This window comes from Tenrec ecaudatus, chromosome 12 (genome assembly GCF_050624435.1).
Source record: "Tenrec ecaudatus isolate mTenEca1 chromosome 12, mTenEca1.hap1, whole genome shotgun sequence".
NCBI lineage: Eukaryota > Metazoa > Chordata > Mammalia > Afrosoricida > Tenrecidae > Tenrec > Tenrec ecaudatus.
Genome location: NC_134541.1, coordinates 11029089 through 11041660, shown reverse-complemented (window position 1 = coordinate 11041660; position 12572 = coordinate 11029089). Strand labels below are relative to the sequence as shown.

The 12572-nt window shown below is 48.2% G+C and overlaps 1 protein-coding gene and 1 non-coding gene across 4 annotated transcripts in view; both read right to left on the bottom strand.

The window, feature by feature from the left end:
* The window catches only part of ZFP64 (ZFP64 zinc finger protein), a 69932-nt gene extending 68201 nt beyond the window's left edge, over positions 1-1731 (bottom strand). Inside the window, exon 1 of one of the 3 annotated variants that reach the window (XM_075528524.1) lies at positions 1394-1731. In XM_075528524.1, the coding sequence (XP_075384639.1) occupies positions 1394-1439 (46 nt within the window). In that variant the 5' untranslated portion in view covers positions 1440-1731. The remainder of the gene's footprint in view (positions 1-1393) is intronic. The other 2 variants (XM_075528523.1, XM_075528522.1) reach the window with 2 other exon arrangements.
* Positions 1732-9155: 7424 nt separating this feature from the next.
* On the bottom strand, positions 9156-9262 carry LOC142423532 (U6 spliceosomal RNA). Its single transcript, XR_012779163.1, has one exon. It is a non-coding gene; the product is annotated as a U6 spliceosomal RNA (small nuclear RNA).
* Positions 9263-12572: the final 3310 nt, after the last annotated feature.

Here is a 12572-nt window from a genome sequence, read left to right as displayed (position 1 = left end):
ATCTGGTTCTTACTGAAGTCCCCTTTTGAGTTAGTTTGAAAGTATCCCCCTGCCCCCTCGCTGAGAATTCAGAATGATAGTCTATCCCTATCTTGGGGGTTTGTCAGTGAGACCCACAAGGACCAGACTTTAAAAGTGGGCCCAGTGAAATGCCCCCAGAGCCACCCCCCTTTATGCCTCTAGGGCCCAGGCGTCCTCAAACGATGGCCCGTGGGCCACATGCGGCCCACCGAGAACATTTATCTGGCCCGCCGGGTGTTTTTTGACTTCAAAATAAGATATGTGCAATGTGCCTAGGAATTTGTTCATGTTTTTTTTTTGTAGTTCTTTTAAAACTATAGTCAATGGGTCTGAGGGACAGTGAACTGGCCCCGTTTAAAAAGTTTGAGGACCCCTGCGGGCTCTCCAACAGTTTCAACCCCAGAGTGACCCAAAGATATAGAGGGAGTTGGGTGAAGAGCAGAGAGCGCCAGGCAGGGAACTGAATCCCATCTGGGAGATGGTGTCAGAATGGGGTGTCGGGGGCTGGGTTTGGGGGAGACCTGTGCTTTTTACAAGTCATGCAAGCAAGAGACGGCCAAGTCTGGGATCGCGGCCTCCAAGGTTAAGAGTGGGGGCGGGGAGACCCTGTCTCTGGATCAGGTGCCTGCACAGCCCTATGCCTGGTCTCTCCAACTTCCCTAGCTTCCCAGCCGCCCAGGCAGCGGGAGGAGGCAGGCCGATCCCTGCCCCTCCCCAGAGAGCTTCTGGGTGGGGCCTGGGAGCTTTTTAAAAGAAGTGTTCCCGCTCTCAGGTGGCTGGTGGGCGGCGGCCCCAGGGCTGCACGTGGTGGAGCCATGCCCCGGGCGAAACGGGGACTGGATGAGGCTGCTGCCCTCCACAGGAAATCTCAAAAAAGAGCCCCCAAACGCAACGCACCGGTTTCCCATCCAGAGTCCCACTTTCCAGGGGAGAGAGGCTTTCCGGGGAGCCCACCGACCTCCGGACGCCCAAACCCTCCAGCCCCATGCTCTTGGCATCAGGAGCCTCCAAGGGAGAAGTTTTCCAGATCAGCATTGTCCGGGTTACCCCAAATCCTACCCCCAAACTCCACCGGGGGTGGGGGCGGTAATGCCCCCAAGGGATAGTGATTTGTGTCCCCAGCATCCCCCCCACCAGCTCCCTGGCTAAGGGGGCCTTGCCAGGCTAGCGAGCACCCCCCCTATCTGGGTGCGCACCCCCGGTTCCCTCCTGCGCCCCTGGCGCCGCGCGCCCGTCGCGATCCCGGCGAGCCGGCTGGCGGCCGTCACCCCGATTTCGGGGCCCCGGGCCTGCTGGCTGCGCCGCAGACGCGCTTGGGCCCGGGCCCCGGAGCGCGCACTGGGCCCCGGAGCGCGCGCGGCGCGGCACTTACTTTGCACGGAGCCCGGGAAGCCCTCGGCCTCGCCGCTCGCGTTCATGGCCGCGGATGGGGAGCCCCGGGCGGCCTGGGAGCCGAGCAGGGCGCGGGATTACATGGTGCGGGCACTTTTCCTTTTATTTTTCCAGCCCCCCCTCCCAGCCGGCCTTCTCCCAACTCGGCGAGGCGGGAGGACGGATGTAAAGCCGGCGCCACTTCCGCTGCCTAGAGGGCGCTGGCCCCGCCGCCCTGCTCGCCGCCGCCGCCGCGCCCCGGGGACCGCGCGGAGACCCCGGGCCTGGGCGCGCGCCTCCGGGGCCTGGCGCCGAGCCCGCGCCCGGCGCCTCGGGGGACCCCGGGAGACCGGGGGGCGCACCGCCTGCAGCCCCGCGGGGCCTCCGGAGTCGCCTGTCCCCGCTGCACCTGCCGCCCGGGCCCGCCTGGCTGGTTTGCAGGGACCGGGTCCTTGCGGTGGGGGGGGGGCGGGAGCGGAGGGCGGGGGGCAGAGAACCCCCCGCTGGGCGTGGGCACGGGCAAATCAGGAGCACCCAGGGCAGCTCCCCGGGCCAGCAGGGAAATAAAGGTCCGTGCTAGCGTGCAGGGTGAAAGTGCCAGCGGCTCTCCAACTTTGCTGTGTCTCGGACTCGAACACAGACTCCACCCCCCACCCCGACTCCGATGCCTACTAGGGAGCGCGCAGGCCCTTCTGGGTCACCTCCGAGCTTTGGAAGCTGCTCCGTGGACCCACACTCTGAGAACACACTGCTACCCCCCCCCTCCCAACTCCTCTCCCCGCTCCCCTACTGCAAACCCAGGAACCTGCCTCTGCCCAGAAACCCACCTGCCACTCTCCCTAACTCATGAGTGTATTTACATCCACCTGGGGCAGTGTCCTTGGCCACTTTCTGTAACTCCCTGGCCCCCATCCCCCCAAGCTATCGACTCTGCTTCTCCCTCTGTCTTGGCTGCCATATCTTTCTTCTTATGCATCGTATCTGACATTCCGGTATCTCTAGTTATATCTATCCATCCCCCCCCCCCACCAAAATAATAATAATCCTGTGACCTGAATTAGAATCTTTCAGCCTCCCGGGCACCAAATGGGTTACAGGGTAGGAGTGGGCCATAGGATGTTCTTTCAATTTTTAAAAAAATAGGGTTTCTTTCTTAAAAAAAATCATTTTATTGGGGACTTGTACAGCTCTTATCACAATCTATCCATCCACTGTGCTAAGCACATTTGTACATAGGTTGCCATCATCATTTTCAAAACATTTTCTTTCTACTTGAGTCCTTAGTATCAGCTCCTCATTTTTCCCCTCCCTCCATAGGATTTTCTTGCCTGTAATATTTATGGAAACAATTTTCAAAGGACCTGCCAGGTGGGTTCAAAGTGGCAACCTTTAGGTTAGTAGTCTGGTACAGACAGTTTACGTCATCCAAGGGGAGTCATTTACTTCTAGAGCAGCCGGTGGCCTTGAACAGTGGATCTTGTGGTTAGCAGTCCTCCTTGTAATAAATACACTGCCACCAGGGCCCCATTACTCATCCAGAAAGACCACTCACTGCCATCAGGGGTTCGGACTCATGCGACCCAATATAGGGTTTCCGAGGCTGTTCACTTTTATGGGAGCAGGTAGGGGGTTTGAACTGCTGACCTTGCATTACTAGGGCTCCCTCCATTACATTATAGATAGATATCATTTACTTACTCTCTGTGTTATCTGTTTACCTCCGTGCTAATCCCATCTCTTTACAGCCCATGGATATAGGGTCCCTCTGCTCACTGACAGACTCCCAGTAACCTGCAAAAAGCACTCAGGAAATTTACAGTGTGGGGCTTCCCCTGTGGCTTCAGTCAGGATCTGTCCCTTCTTTCAGCAACTCATAAATGCACCGCACTCATCCCAGAAATAGAAGGGTGAGCCAAACAGATGCCACGGACGTGGTTCCTGTTGTGATAGAACTTAGCTTGTGGCAGGCAGGCAGTCCTACACAGTCAAATCCACTGGGTAATTTCAGATACTGTTGAGTTCTCTGAAGCCGGAACCGCAGGGAAGACCAAGGATGCTTCTATGAGACTAGGGAGCTGGGAGGAGGCAACCGCATGGAGATGAGGCAAGAAGCCAGGGGGTGGGTGAGGGTGTTGGGGGTGCTTTCAGGCTGAGGAATTGCCAGGAGCAAGAGCCCTAAGGCAGCGCCAAGCTAGCTGTGAGCTGACTGTCACCCACCAGTGCCGCTTCGAGTGGTAACCACTTGCCTAAGGAACACCAGCTCACAAATTCCGAAGTCTTCCCGTGCTGGAGGTGCTGCTTCTGTTCCTGTCATCTTCCCAGAGACGCTGTCCCCTCTCTACTGAAAGCTCCTCTTTCCTGGGGCTCAGCTATGTCACCTTCACATACCTGTCCCTGGATGACTGGCTAGAAAGGCATTGAGGCTCAGGGCCATCGGCATCTGGGTGACTAGAACAAGGTCACGCTGCATGGTTTAAAAACAGGAAAGCTGTAGTGATAGGCCTGTATTTATCCTCTCACCATACTCAGTCTGTGTGCTGAGCAAATCATCAGAAGCTGGATATATATGAAGAAGAATGTGGCATCAGGATCGGAGGAATGTTTATTAACCTGAGATACGCAGATGACACAACTTGGCTTGCTGAAAGTGAGGAAGACTTCAAGCACTTGCTGCTGAAGATCAAGGACTGTAGCCTTCAGGAGAGATTACCATGTAAAGGAGACCAAAATCCTTCCAGACCAATAGTTAACATCACAATAAACAGAGAAAAGATGGATGTTGTCAAGAATTTAATTTTGCTTGGATCCATGGGAGTAGCCGTCAGGAGATGAAACGACACCTTGCAGTAGGTGAATCGGCTGCACAGACCTGTTTAAAGTATTCGATGTGGTGTTGGCAAAGAATAATGAAACTACCATGGACTGCCCGAAGAACAAACAGGTGGAGGAAGTACAGCCAGGATGCTCCGGAGAGGGGAGGGTTGCGAGACTTCCTCAGGAACGTGGGCCATGTTGTCAGGAGAGACCAGTCGCTGGAGAAGGACATCATGCTTGGTAAAGCGGAGGGCCAGCGAAAACGAGGAAGGCCCTCCGTGAGATGGATGGACACCGTGGCTGCCACCATGAGCTCAAACATAGGAAAACGTGGGAGGATGGCGCAGGACTGGATGGTGTTGGCTCTGTTTTGCACGGCCGGGGGTGGGGGTCTATGAGTCAGAACTGACTTGAAGGCACATAGCAAAAGCAGGTCAAGATACAGCCCTGGCGGTGTAGTGGGTTCTACCCTGTCCTACTGGGTCGGTAACTGGGCAGACTGGTTCTCTCATCCCCTTCCCAGTCAAGGTTACTCTTGGACCCTGAACAGGACCCACCATTCTGTCTCCTTTAGAGACTTGTCATTCCTCTCACAGTGGGTTATTTGTCGCTAGCTGCTGGGAGGTCATTGGGTCCCTTCCGACTCCCATTCTGACCATAGTACAGAGCAGAAATGTCCCCGTGGGTTTCCAAGACTAACTCTTCCCGGGAACAGAAAGCCTCATCCTAGGATCATTGCTACCATCAAGTCAGTGCTGACTCATAGCGACCCCTTAAGGGGTTCTGAGACTGTGTTAGTCTGGGTTGACTACAGAAACAAATCCAGAGATACTTGTATGTGTGTAAGAGAGCGCTCTATATCACAGAGCAATTGTTTATTGAGAGAACATCCCAGTCCAGTTCAGATTAAGTCCATAAATCTGACATTAGCCCGTATGTATGATGCGAGTCCATTAATTCCTCTTCAGACTTACACAGCACATGCAATGATGCCAAATGCGGGAAGGTCACAGGCCAGTGGGTGGAAAGTCCTGTGGATCCAGTGGTGGTGGAGTCATCTCCAGGGCCTTGGCTGCCATCAGTATGGCTCCATGTGGCTTGTCAACAGGAAGGTCAAACAGAGAGAGAGAGAGTGTGTGTGTCCCACCTCCAGGGAGGAAGAGAGGCTGTGATCTGATCTGATAGGCTAGATAGACTACACGCCTTTATTTTATTAAGCAAGTTGACATGCAATTATGTAAGTACCACAGACCACCCCTTGTCAACTTGACATGTTTACATAACTCTTTAGCCAAAGATAATTTTTAAACAAAACAATAATAAAGTCATATTTGTACCTAACAGGATAAAACTAAAATGCATACAATTCACAATGTGCCAGTCCCATTTAGACATAATATTTTATAAGTGAACAAAACAGCAATATTTAATGCCTAACAATTGCCATTATGTGAACGCCTGTACCTCAATCCTATAATCGTATGAATATATTCCCCCATCTATGAAAGCTTGGAAGCCAGCCACTTCCTGCCTTTATCCTCCCCATTTTGAGTATCCAATTTCTATACTGCCCACTTATACCAACCCAGTGTTCTGAGGAGACAAGCATGATCATTGATGTGAAGTTGGAGCCTTGTGAATTGGTATCCATAAGCAAAGTCAAATCAGGACAGGCCATCTGTAAAGTCAGCAGCAACATGCACCAATTCACAGGCTCCAGAAATCTTCTCTTCATCTGGTCAGGTTCTGCTCAACTCACTGTGGGCTGCTTCACTTAGCCTCACCAGGGTGCCCGTTGGTTGCCTCCTCTTTAGACTATGGACCCCATCACAAATTCTCATTACCCCTGTGATAAGTCATGAACTTCAGACCAGGGAACCCACTCTCCTCTTCTCTAGTCTCGGTGAGCCAGGTCCATGGGTCAGTGGCCAGACACAATCTGTTTCTCTATTGTTCCGTTTCTCCCACTTCCATTCAACAAGTGGATCCAGGTGGTCACCTAGCAAGCATTACAGCCTGCCCACAGGCTCCCTTTAACGTTCAGTCCTAGAGAGGAGAGTTCCTTCATGGCTCCAAATTTTTCCAGCCTTAGTCGCAAACCACTAGTTCAAAATTCAGAAAGCCCAAAGGTTCCATTTTCTTCTTCAGTCTGTCAACACCCCCCTGGGAAAGCCTCTTCCAATGCAAACATCCTGAGTATTCCAAAGCACTGGTGGGCCTTATCTTTTCAGAGCCTTATTTGCAGACTTGTCCTAATTCATTTAAAGATTCAAATTGATAGCTGAAAGCAAGTAGACTTACAAACTCTCTATTTTTACTTCCCAATCACCATTTTATCCATCATTATATCAATAACAATAAGCAGAAGAAAACAGTATAAACCTAGTAGAGCCAGATCCTAGACTCAATTCTTAAAAGTCAAGTTCAACCTTATCTAAACTATTCAATTGCTAGGAAATATAGCTGTAGGTTTCTGTCTCTTTTAAAAAATTTGTTTTATGTAGTTCAACTTCATCTGTAACCCCTACAATAGTTTTATATCTCAAGTAGGGATTGCTGTTTGGGTGCCCAGTACCTGTGCCCTCTGAATTCTTTGTGATAACATTCCCGATGGTCAGCGAGGCATGCGTCCTCCTGGAGAAAGATCTTTCTCATCCTTCTTTGCAACGTGGCTTGGCTCTGTGATGACCTGTGTTTGGGCAGTGGAGATAGAATGTTAAGACATCACTTCTGGGGCATCTCCTGAAAAGAACGGTTGGCACATGTCCTTTGCTGCTGCTTCAGCCCCCGTTCCTCCCCCTTCCTCTTGACCAGGGGCGCAGATATGATGCCTGGAGTTCTAGCTACTAGTTTGGACGGTGAGGATGAAATTATGCTTAAGGTGTGGCGGAGGGATGAACTGGAAGTAGTCCAAGTTTCTAATTTCTTTGTGAGCTGCCAATTTGGACTGCCTACTTCTGGACTTCATGGATGCAAGCAATGGACATTTACCTTATTTTACCCTTTTGTGACCCACCTGTAGTTTCCTCTGGGGCTTCTGGGGTAGCTCCTTCCCCTGTGACAGTGCAAGCAGCCATCAGGAGAGGGCTGTCTAACCATTTGAAAGGGAAGACATGCGCATGCGCCACGGAGTACTGCTTTGGTGATATTGTCTGAGGGGTTGGGCAGTTTTATAAAACTTTTATCTCCTTTCACTTTTTTACTGGGGGATCTTTCCAAGTTCTGGTGCATTCTTTGGAAGTTATCTTTCTCATGCGGATTCCATGCTCAGACAAATGTGGGGTTTTCAGGAGTCCTAAATTGTATGCAGCTGTCACAGCATCTTGAAAGCAATTGTGCTAGTCTAGGTTGACTAGAGAAACAAATCCAGAGACATTCATACGCGTAAAAGAAAGAGTTTTATATAAAAGACCAATTGAATACTGAGAAAACATCCCAGCCCAGTCCAGATCAAGTCCGTAAGTCCTATATTAACCTCTATGTCTGATACCAATCTATAAATTCCTCTTCAGACTCGTGAAACACATGCAATGACACCAAATATAGGAAGAGCACAGGCTAGTGGGTGGGAAGTCTTGTGGATCCAGTGGTGGTTGAAGCTGGTGTGGGTCTCCATGTGGCTCTTCCAGCTCCTGGCTCTGGCTGCATCAGCATAGCTCCATCAGGCTTTTTGTCAGTAATGCCTCTCAGGGACTGAGTGTGTCCTGCCTCCATCATGTAATTTATCTCCATGGTGCGCCTCTAAATGTCATCAAGCTGTACCCCGATCGACAAGCTAAACTTTACCCCTTCACTCTTAAGTCTCAAATTGACACCAGATGATATAACTACCACAGTAATGCAGCATCCAGAGAGACATATATCCCATATAATTCTACCCACCCCCTGCCCCCAGAGTTCAGAGGGATATATGGCCATGTGTCACAAATAATATTGGTTAACATCTATATTTCATAACAAAATTTCAGAAATGTTTCTTAATTCAGTATGCCTTCCACTGATGAAAACTCATGCTATTGACAAAATATTCAAAGCAGAATTAATTGGGCCTCAAAAGGGTGATTTAGACTACAGTGATTTAGACTTTCATAGGCATGTGAATCAAATCCCAATCTAACCGGATAACGTGCTTCCCAAACCCATTGCTGTCCAGTCGATTCTGGAATCTGACTCATAGCAACCCTATAAGACAGAGAAGAATGAGCCCTTATGGTTTCCTAAGCTGTCATACTTAAGGAAAGAGGCCTGGTGTCGCAGTGTTCAAAGCACTCAAACAGTTGGAGGCCCTATAAGTTCGAGTTCACTAACTAGTCCAAGGGAGAAAGATGCAGCAGTCTGCTTTATAAAGATGCCGGTCCAGGGAACCGTGCAGAGCAGTTCTACGCTGCTCTGGAGAGTTGATGGGCGTCAGAATCTTTACAAGTCAATCCCAGAGAGTGTGCCTAACTAATGTACCACTATGCGTGGCTTCATAATCATTTTTATTTTACTTTGCAGATCCTTCACAATTTGGTAGGTGCATTAGATTTACTTGAGAAATTGTTAGGTGTACAGATTCCCCAACTTCATTTTTGGATAGGCGGCTTCAGAAGTACGAACAAGTCTGTCTCCGCAGTCTTTGGGAGTCCACCAGTGTCTATCTCATGGAATTCATGCGACCCAACAGTCAAGCACTCAGCAGTCTGAAGTCCCTCGGGAAACGGGCTGGCAACCTGTCCCATAGAGACTGCCACCCGGGGAACGCCGTGGGGGCAGCGGTGCCATGTCAGCACCCCCGGCATTACCATCATTCATTTTCCTGACTTCCAGCTCATTCCAATGTTCGTTTTCCTTCTCCTTCTTCCTTAAGCCACTCTGACTACTCGTTAGGTTTGAGGGATTAGGAATCTGGAGGGATTAAAAAAAAGAAATATAATTACATAGCCCATCTTTCTATCTCTCTCCTTTTTAAAAATATGGAACACTTCATGAATTTGCGTGTCATCCCTGTGCAGGGGCCATACTAATCTTCTCTGTATGGTTCCAATTTTAGTACATGTGCTGCTGGAGCGAGCACAGCCCATCTCAAGAAATGAAATCGACAACAATATCCCGTAAATTTATGAACAGAGCAAAAGAAATCCGGTGAAAAGTGGATGGCAGGAGAGGGAGAGAGAGAGACCAGCCTTCATCTCGATGTGCCAAGACGTGAATACAATGTACCGGTATGTACCAGGGAACCAATAGAGAGGTCTGCAGGGTCGGCCCCAATCCCAACTATGTGAACCCCCGCTCAGAAGAATGTATTTCAGAGGACAGCACTGGGGATAGAGCTTTGGGAGAGGGGCACATCTGACTAGAACACATGGGAGAAACGAAAAGGGATGGAGAGGGTGGGGAGGACATCTTGCCCATCAAGCCCTGAGGATGATATTCCTGTTTGGAGCAGACAACGCACAGAGAGGACCATAGGGCCGACCCCACCATGTGACACAATGTCCCTCACTAAACCATAGTGCTTCTGGGGACAACAACTGGGGACACAGTGTGGGAATTGTGCACAATCTGACTCCATCACTCTGGGGCGAAATACTCAGGGCGTGCAACAGAGCAGCAAGGGGAGCAAAGTGATGAAATCCCCTGGGAATACCAAAAATAGTCTTTGGAGACAGAGCGTGGCACTCCATCAGACTGGAAAACACTCATAAAGGCCAACAAACTGACCTTGAACTATTTATGAGCCTTTCCATTTTTGTCAGTGGCTTTCTTTTTGTTGTCATTGTTGTTGTTGGTCTTGACTTCCTTTGTTGTTTTATTTGGCTTTGCTGATTGTTTGTGCATATTAATGTATCTGAATGTCTATCTAGATAAGATATTATCTAGGTGGGATAAATAGTTCTGAAATTAAAAGAACGGGACCAGTGGTTCCAGGGGGAAACAGGAGAAGGGGAGGTGGGAGAAAGGAAGGGGGCTGGTGGTGGACCAACTCAGGGACAAGGGAACAAGTGAACTAAAATCAATGGAAGGAAGGTCGTAGGATGCCTAGTGGGGCTCAATCAAGGGCAATGTAGCAGCAAGGAATTACTAAACCTGAATGAAGTGCTGAGCATGATGGTGGGACAAAAGGAGAGTAAAAGGAAATAGAGGAAAGAATCAGGAGGCAAAGGGTTATAGAGGTCTAAATATAGGCTTGTACATATGTAAATATATTTCTATATAACGAGAGGGGAATAGATCTATGTACACATGTCTATATGTTAAGAATTAAGGGTGCAGGTAGACATTGGGCCTCAACTCAAGTACTCCCTTAACACAAGAACACTTTGTTGTAACAATCCGACATTCAGTGATGCTCACCTACCTGACACAATTGCTGAAGACAAAATGGGTACATAAGTAAATGTGGTGAAGAAAGCTGATGGTGACCAGCTATTGAAAGTTATAGTGTCTGGGGTCTTAAAGACTTGAAGATAAACAAGTGGCCATCTAGCTGAGAAACAACAAAACCCTCATGGAAGAAGCACACCAGCCTGTGTGATCATGAGGTGTCAATAGAATCAGGTACCAGGCATCTAACACCCAGAACAAAATCATAACCAAGGTGAATGAGGGAGGGGCATGGAGTAGAGACCCAATGCCTATCTGTAGACAATTGGACATCTCCCTACAGAGGGGTCACAGGAAAGAAATGGTCAGTCAGGGTGTAGTACAGCACTGATGAAACACACACTTTCCTCTAGTTCTTTGATCTTCCTTCCATCAACTATCCTGACCTCAATTTTACCTTACAAATCAGATTAGACGAGAACATGCACATTGCTACAGACAGGAGCTTGCAATACAGGGAATCCAGGATAGATAAACTCCTCAGAGCCAACAATGAGAGTAGAGATACCAGGAGGATCAGGGGAAGATGGGGGGAGAAAAAGGGACTCGATCACTAGGATCAATCTATAACCCCTTCCCAGGGGGGATGAACAATGGAAAAGTGGGTGAGGGGTGATAGAGGACGATGTAAGATATGAAAATAATAATCTATCACTTATCAGGGGTTCGTGAAGGAAGAGAACACTTTGAAAATGGTGAAGTAGCATATGTGCAAAGGTGCTTGACACACTGGATGAGTGTGTGGATTGTGATAAGAGATGTAACAGCCCCCAATAAAGGTATTTAATAACTAAAAAAAGACAAATACTGTATGAGACTATTATTATAAAAGAAAACTGTCCCCCCACCCAAAAGAAAAGAAAAGTGGTGGCCCTTCAACTCCCTACTAAAAGAAACCACATGGCCATTGAGTGGATTTCAACTCATTGAGACCCTGGAGGGCAGTTTAGGAGCCTGCCTCATCTTTCTCGCTTTGAGTGGTTAGTGGTTTTGAACTTCTGACCTTGCTGTTAGCAGTCCCATTAGTATCCCACAATTCCATCAGGGCTCATCACTCTCCCACAGTTCCCCAATTTCCTTTCCAGGGAAGTGACCACTGGGACCAGTTTCCTGGGATTCAGCTGGCTCGCACCAGTTCTGCAGACCTGATACCCAATTTTTAAATTGAATTCAGTGAATCAGTTGTTAAAATGGCATTTGAAATCAGGGTTCTTTCCAAGGTGGGCACGGGAAATCACAAATTTACATGCCTTACTCTTCTTTAATGTCCATCTGCACCATCTTGTCCACGCCCGTAGTAATGTCCACAGTTATAAAAGATTACCCAGGACTATGCGTGTAGTATTTATTTATCCATTTCATAAACCTTTTACACTTGTGATGAAATACTGTATGTGTGGTCCTTTGCATTTTTTACTCCAGTAAACAAACATGGAGGGTAAAAAGAAAGCTTTCAAACAACCAAAGGGCGACATGCTGTCATTTGTTTAGCTTTGCGTTACTCCCCAAGTTCCCACGAAATATTAGGAGTGAATTATGCAATTCGTCCAAGTCCTCAAAAGGCTAAAAATATTGTCAGGACAATGGTTTTAAGCTCAAAAGAAATAGGAAGGAGCTTTTAAAAGATGAACATAATATGCTTAGAGAAGTCGCCTATTTCTAATATATGAAACACAGTGACTATTTTCTATTGACCTACCTCTAAAGGAATAAGACCCTGCTCCTGTAGTGAAAAGATGGTTAAGCATAAATCACACAGCTGATGATGCTTGAATAAAAGCAAAGAATATTGTAAGTGAGGATGCCAATCAAGAAGCAAAACGGAAATATCTTAAATAACATTTTGTGTTTTTTTGTCTGATATTATTTAATATTTTTTTCATTCATACTTTAAAATGTCTTTAAAATATAATCTAGTTTTATATACCCCTTTTATTCTTTTCTTTAATCATTTGATTTGAGGCTCATATAACTCTTATTACAATCCGTCAATTGTGTAA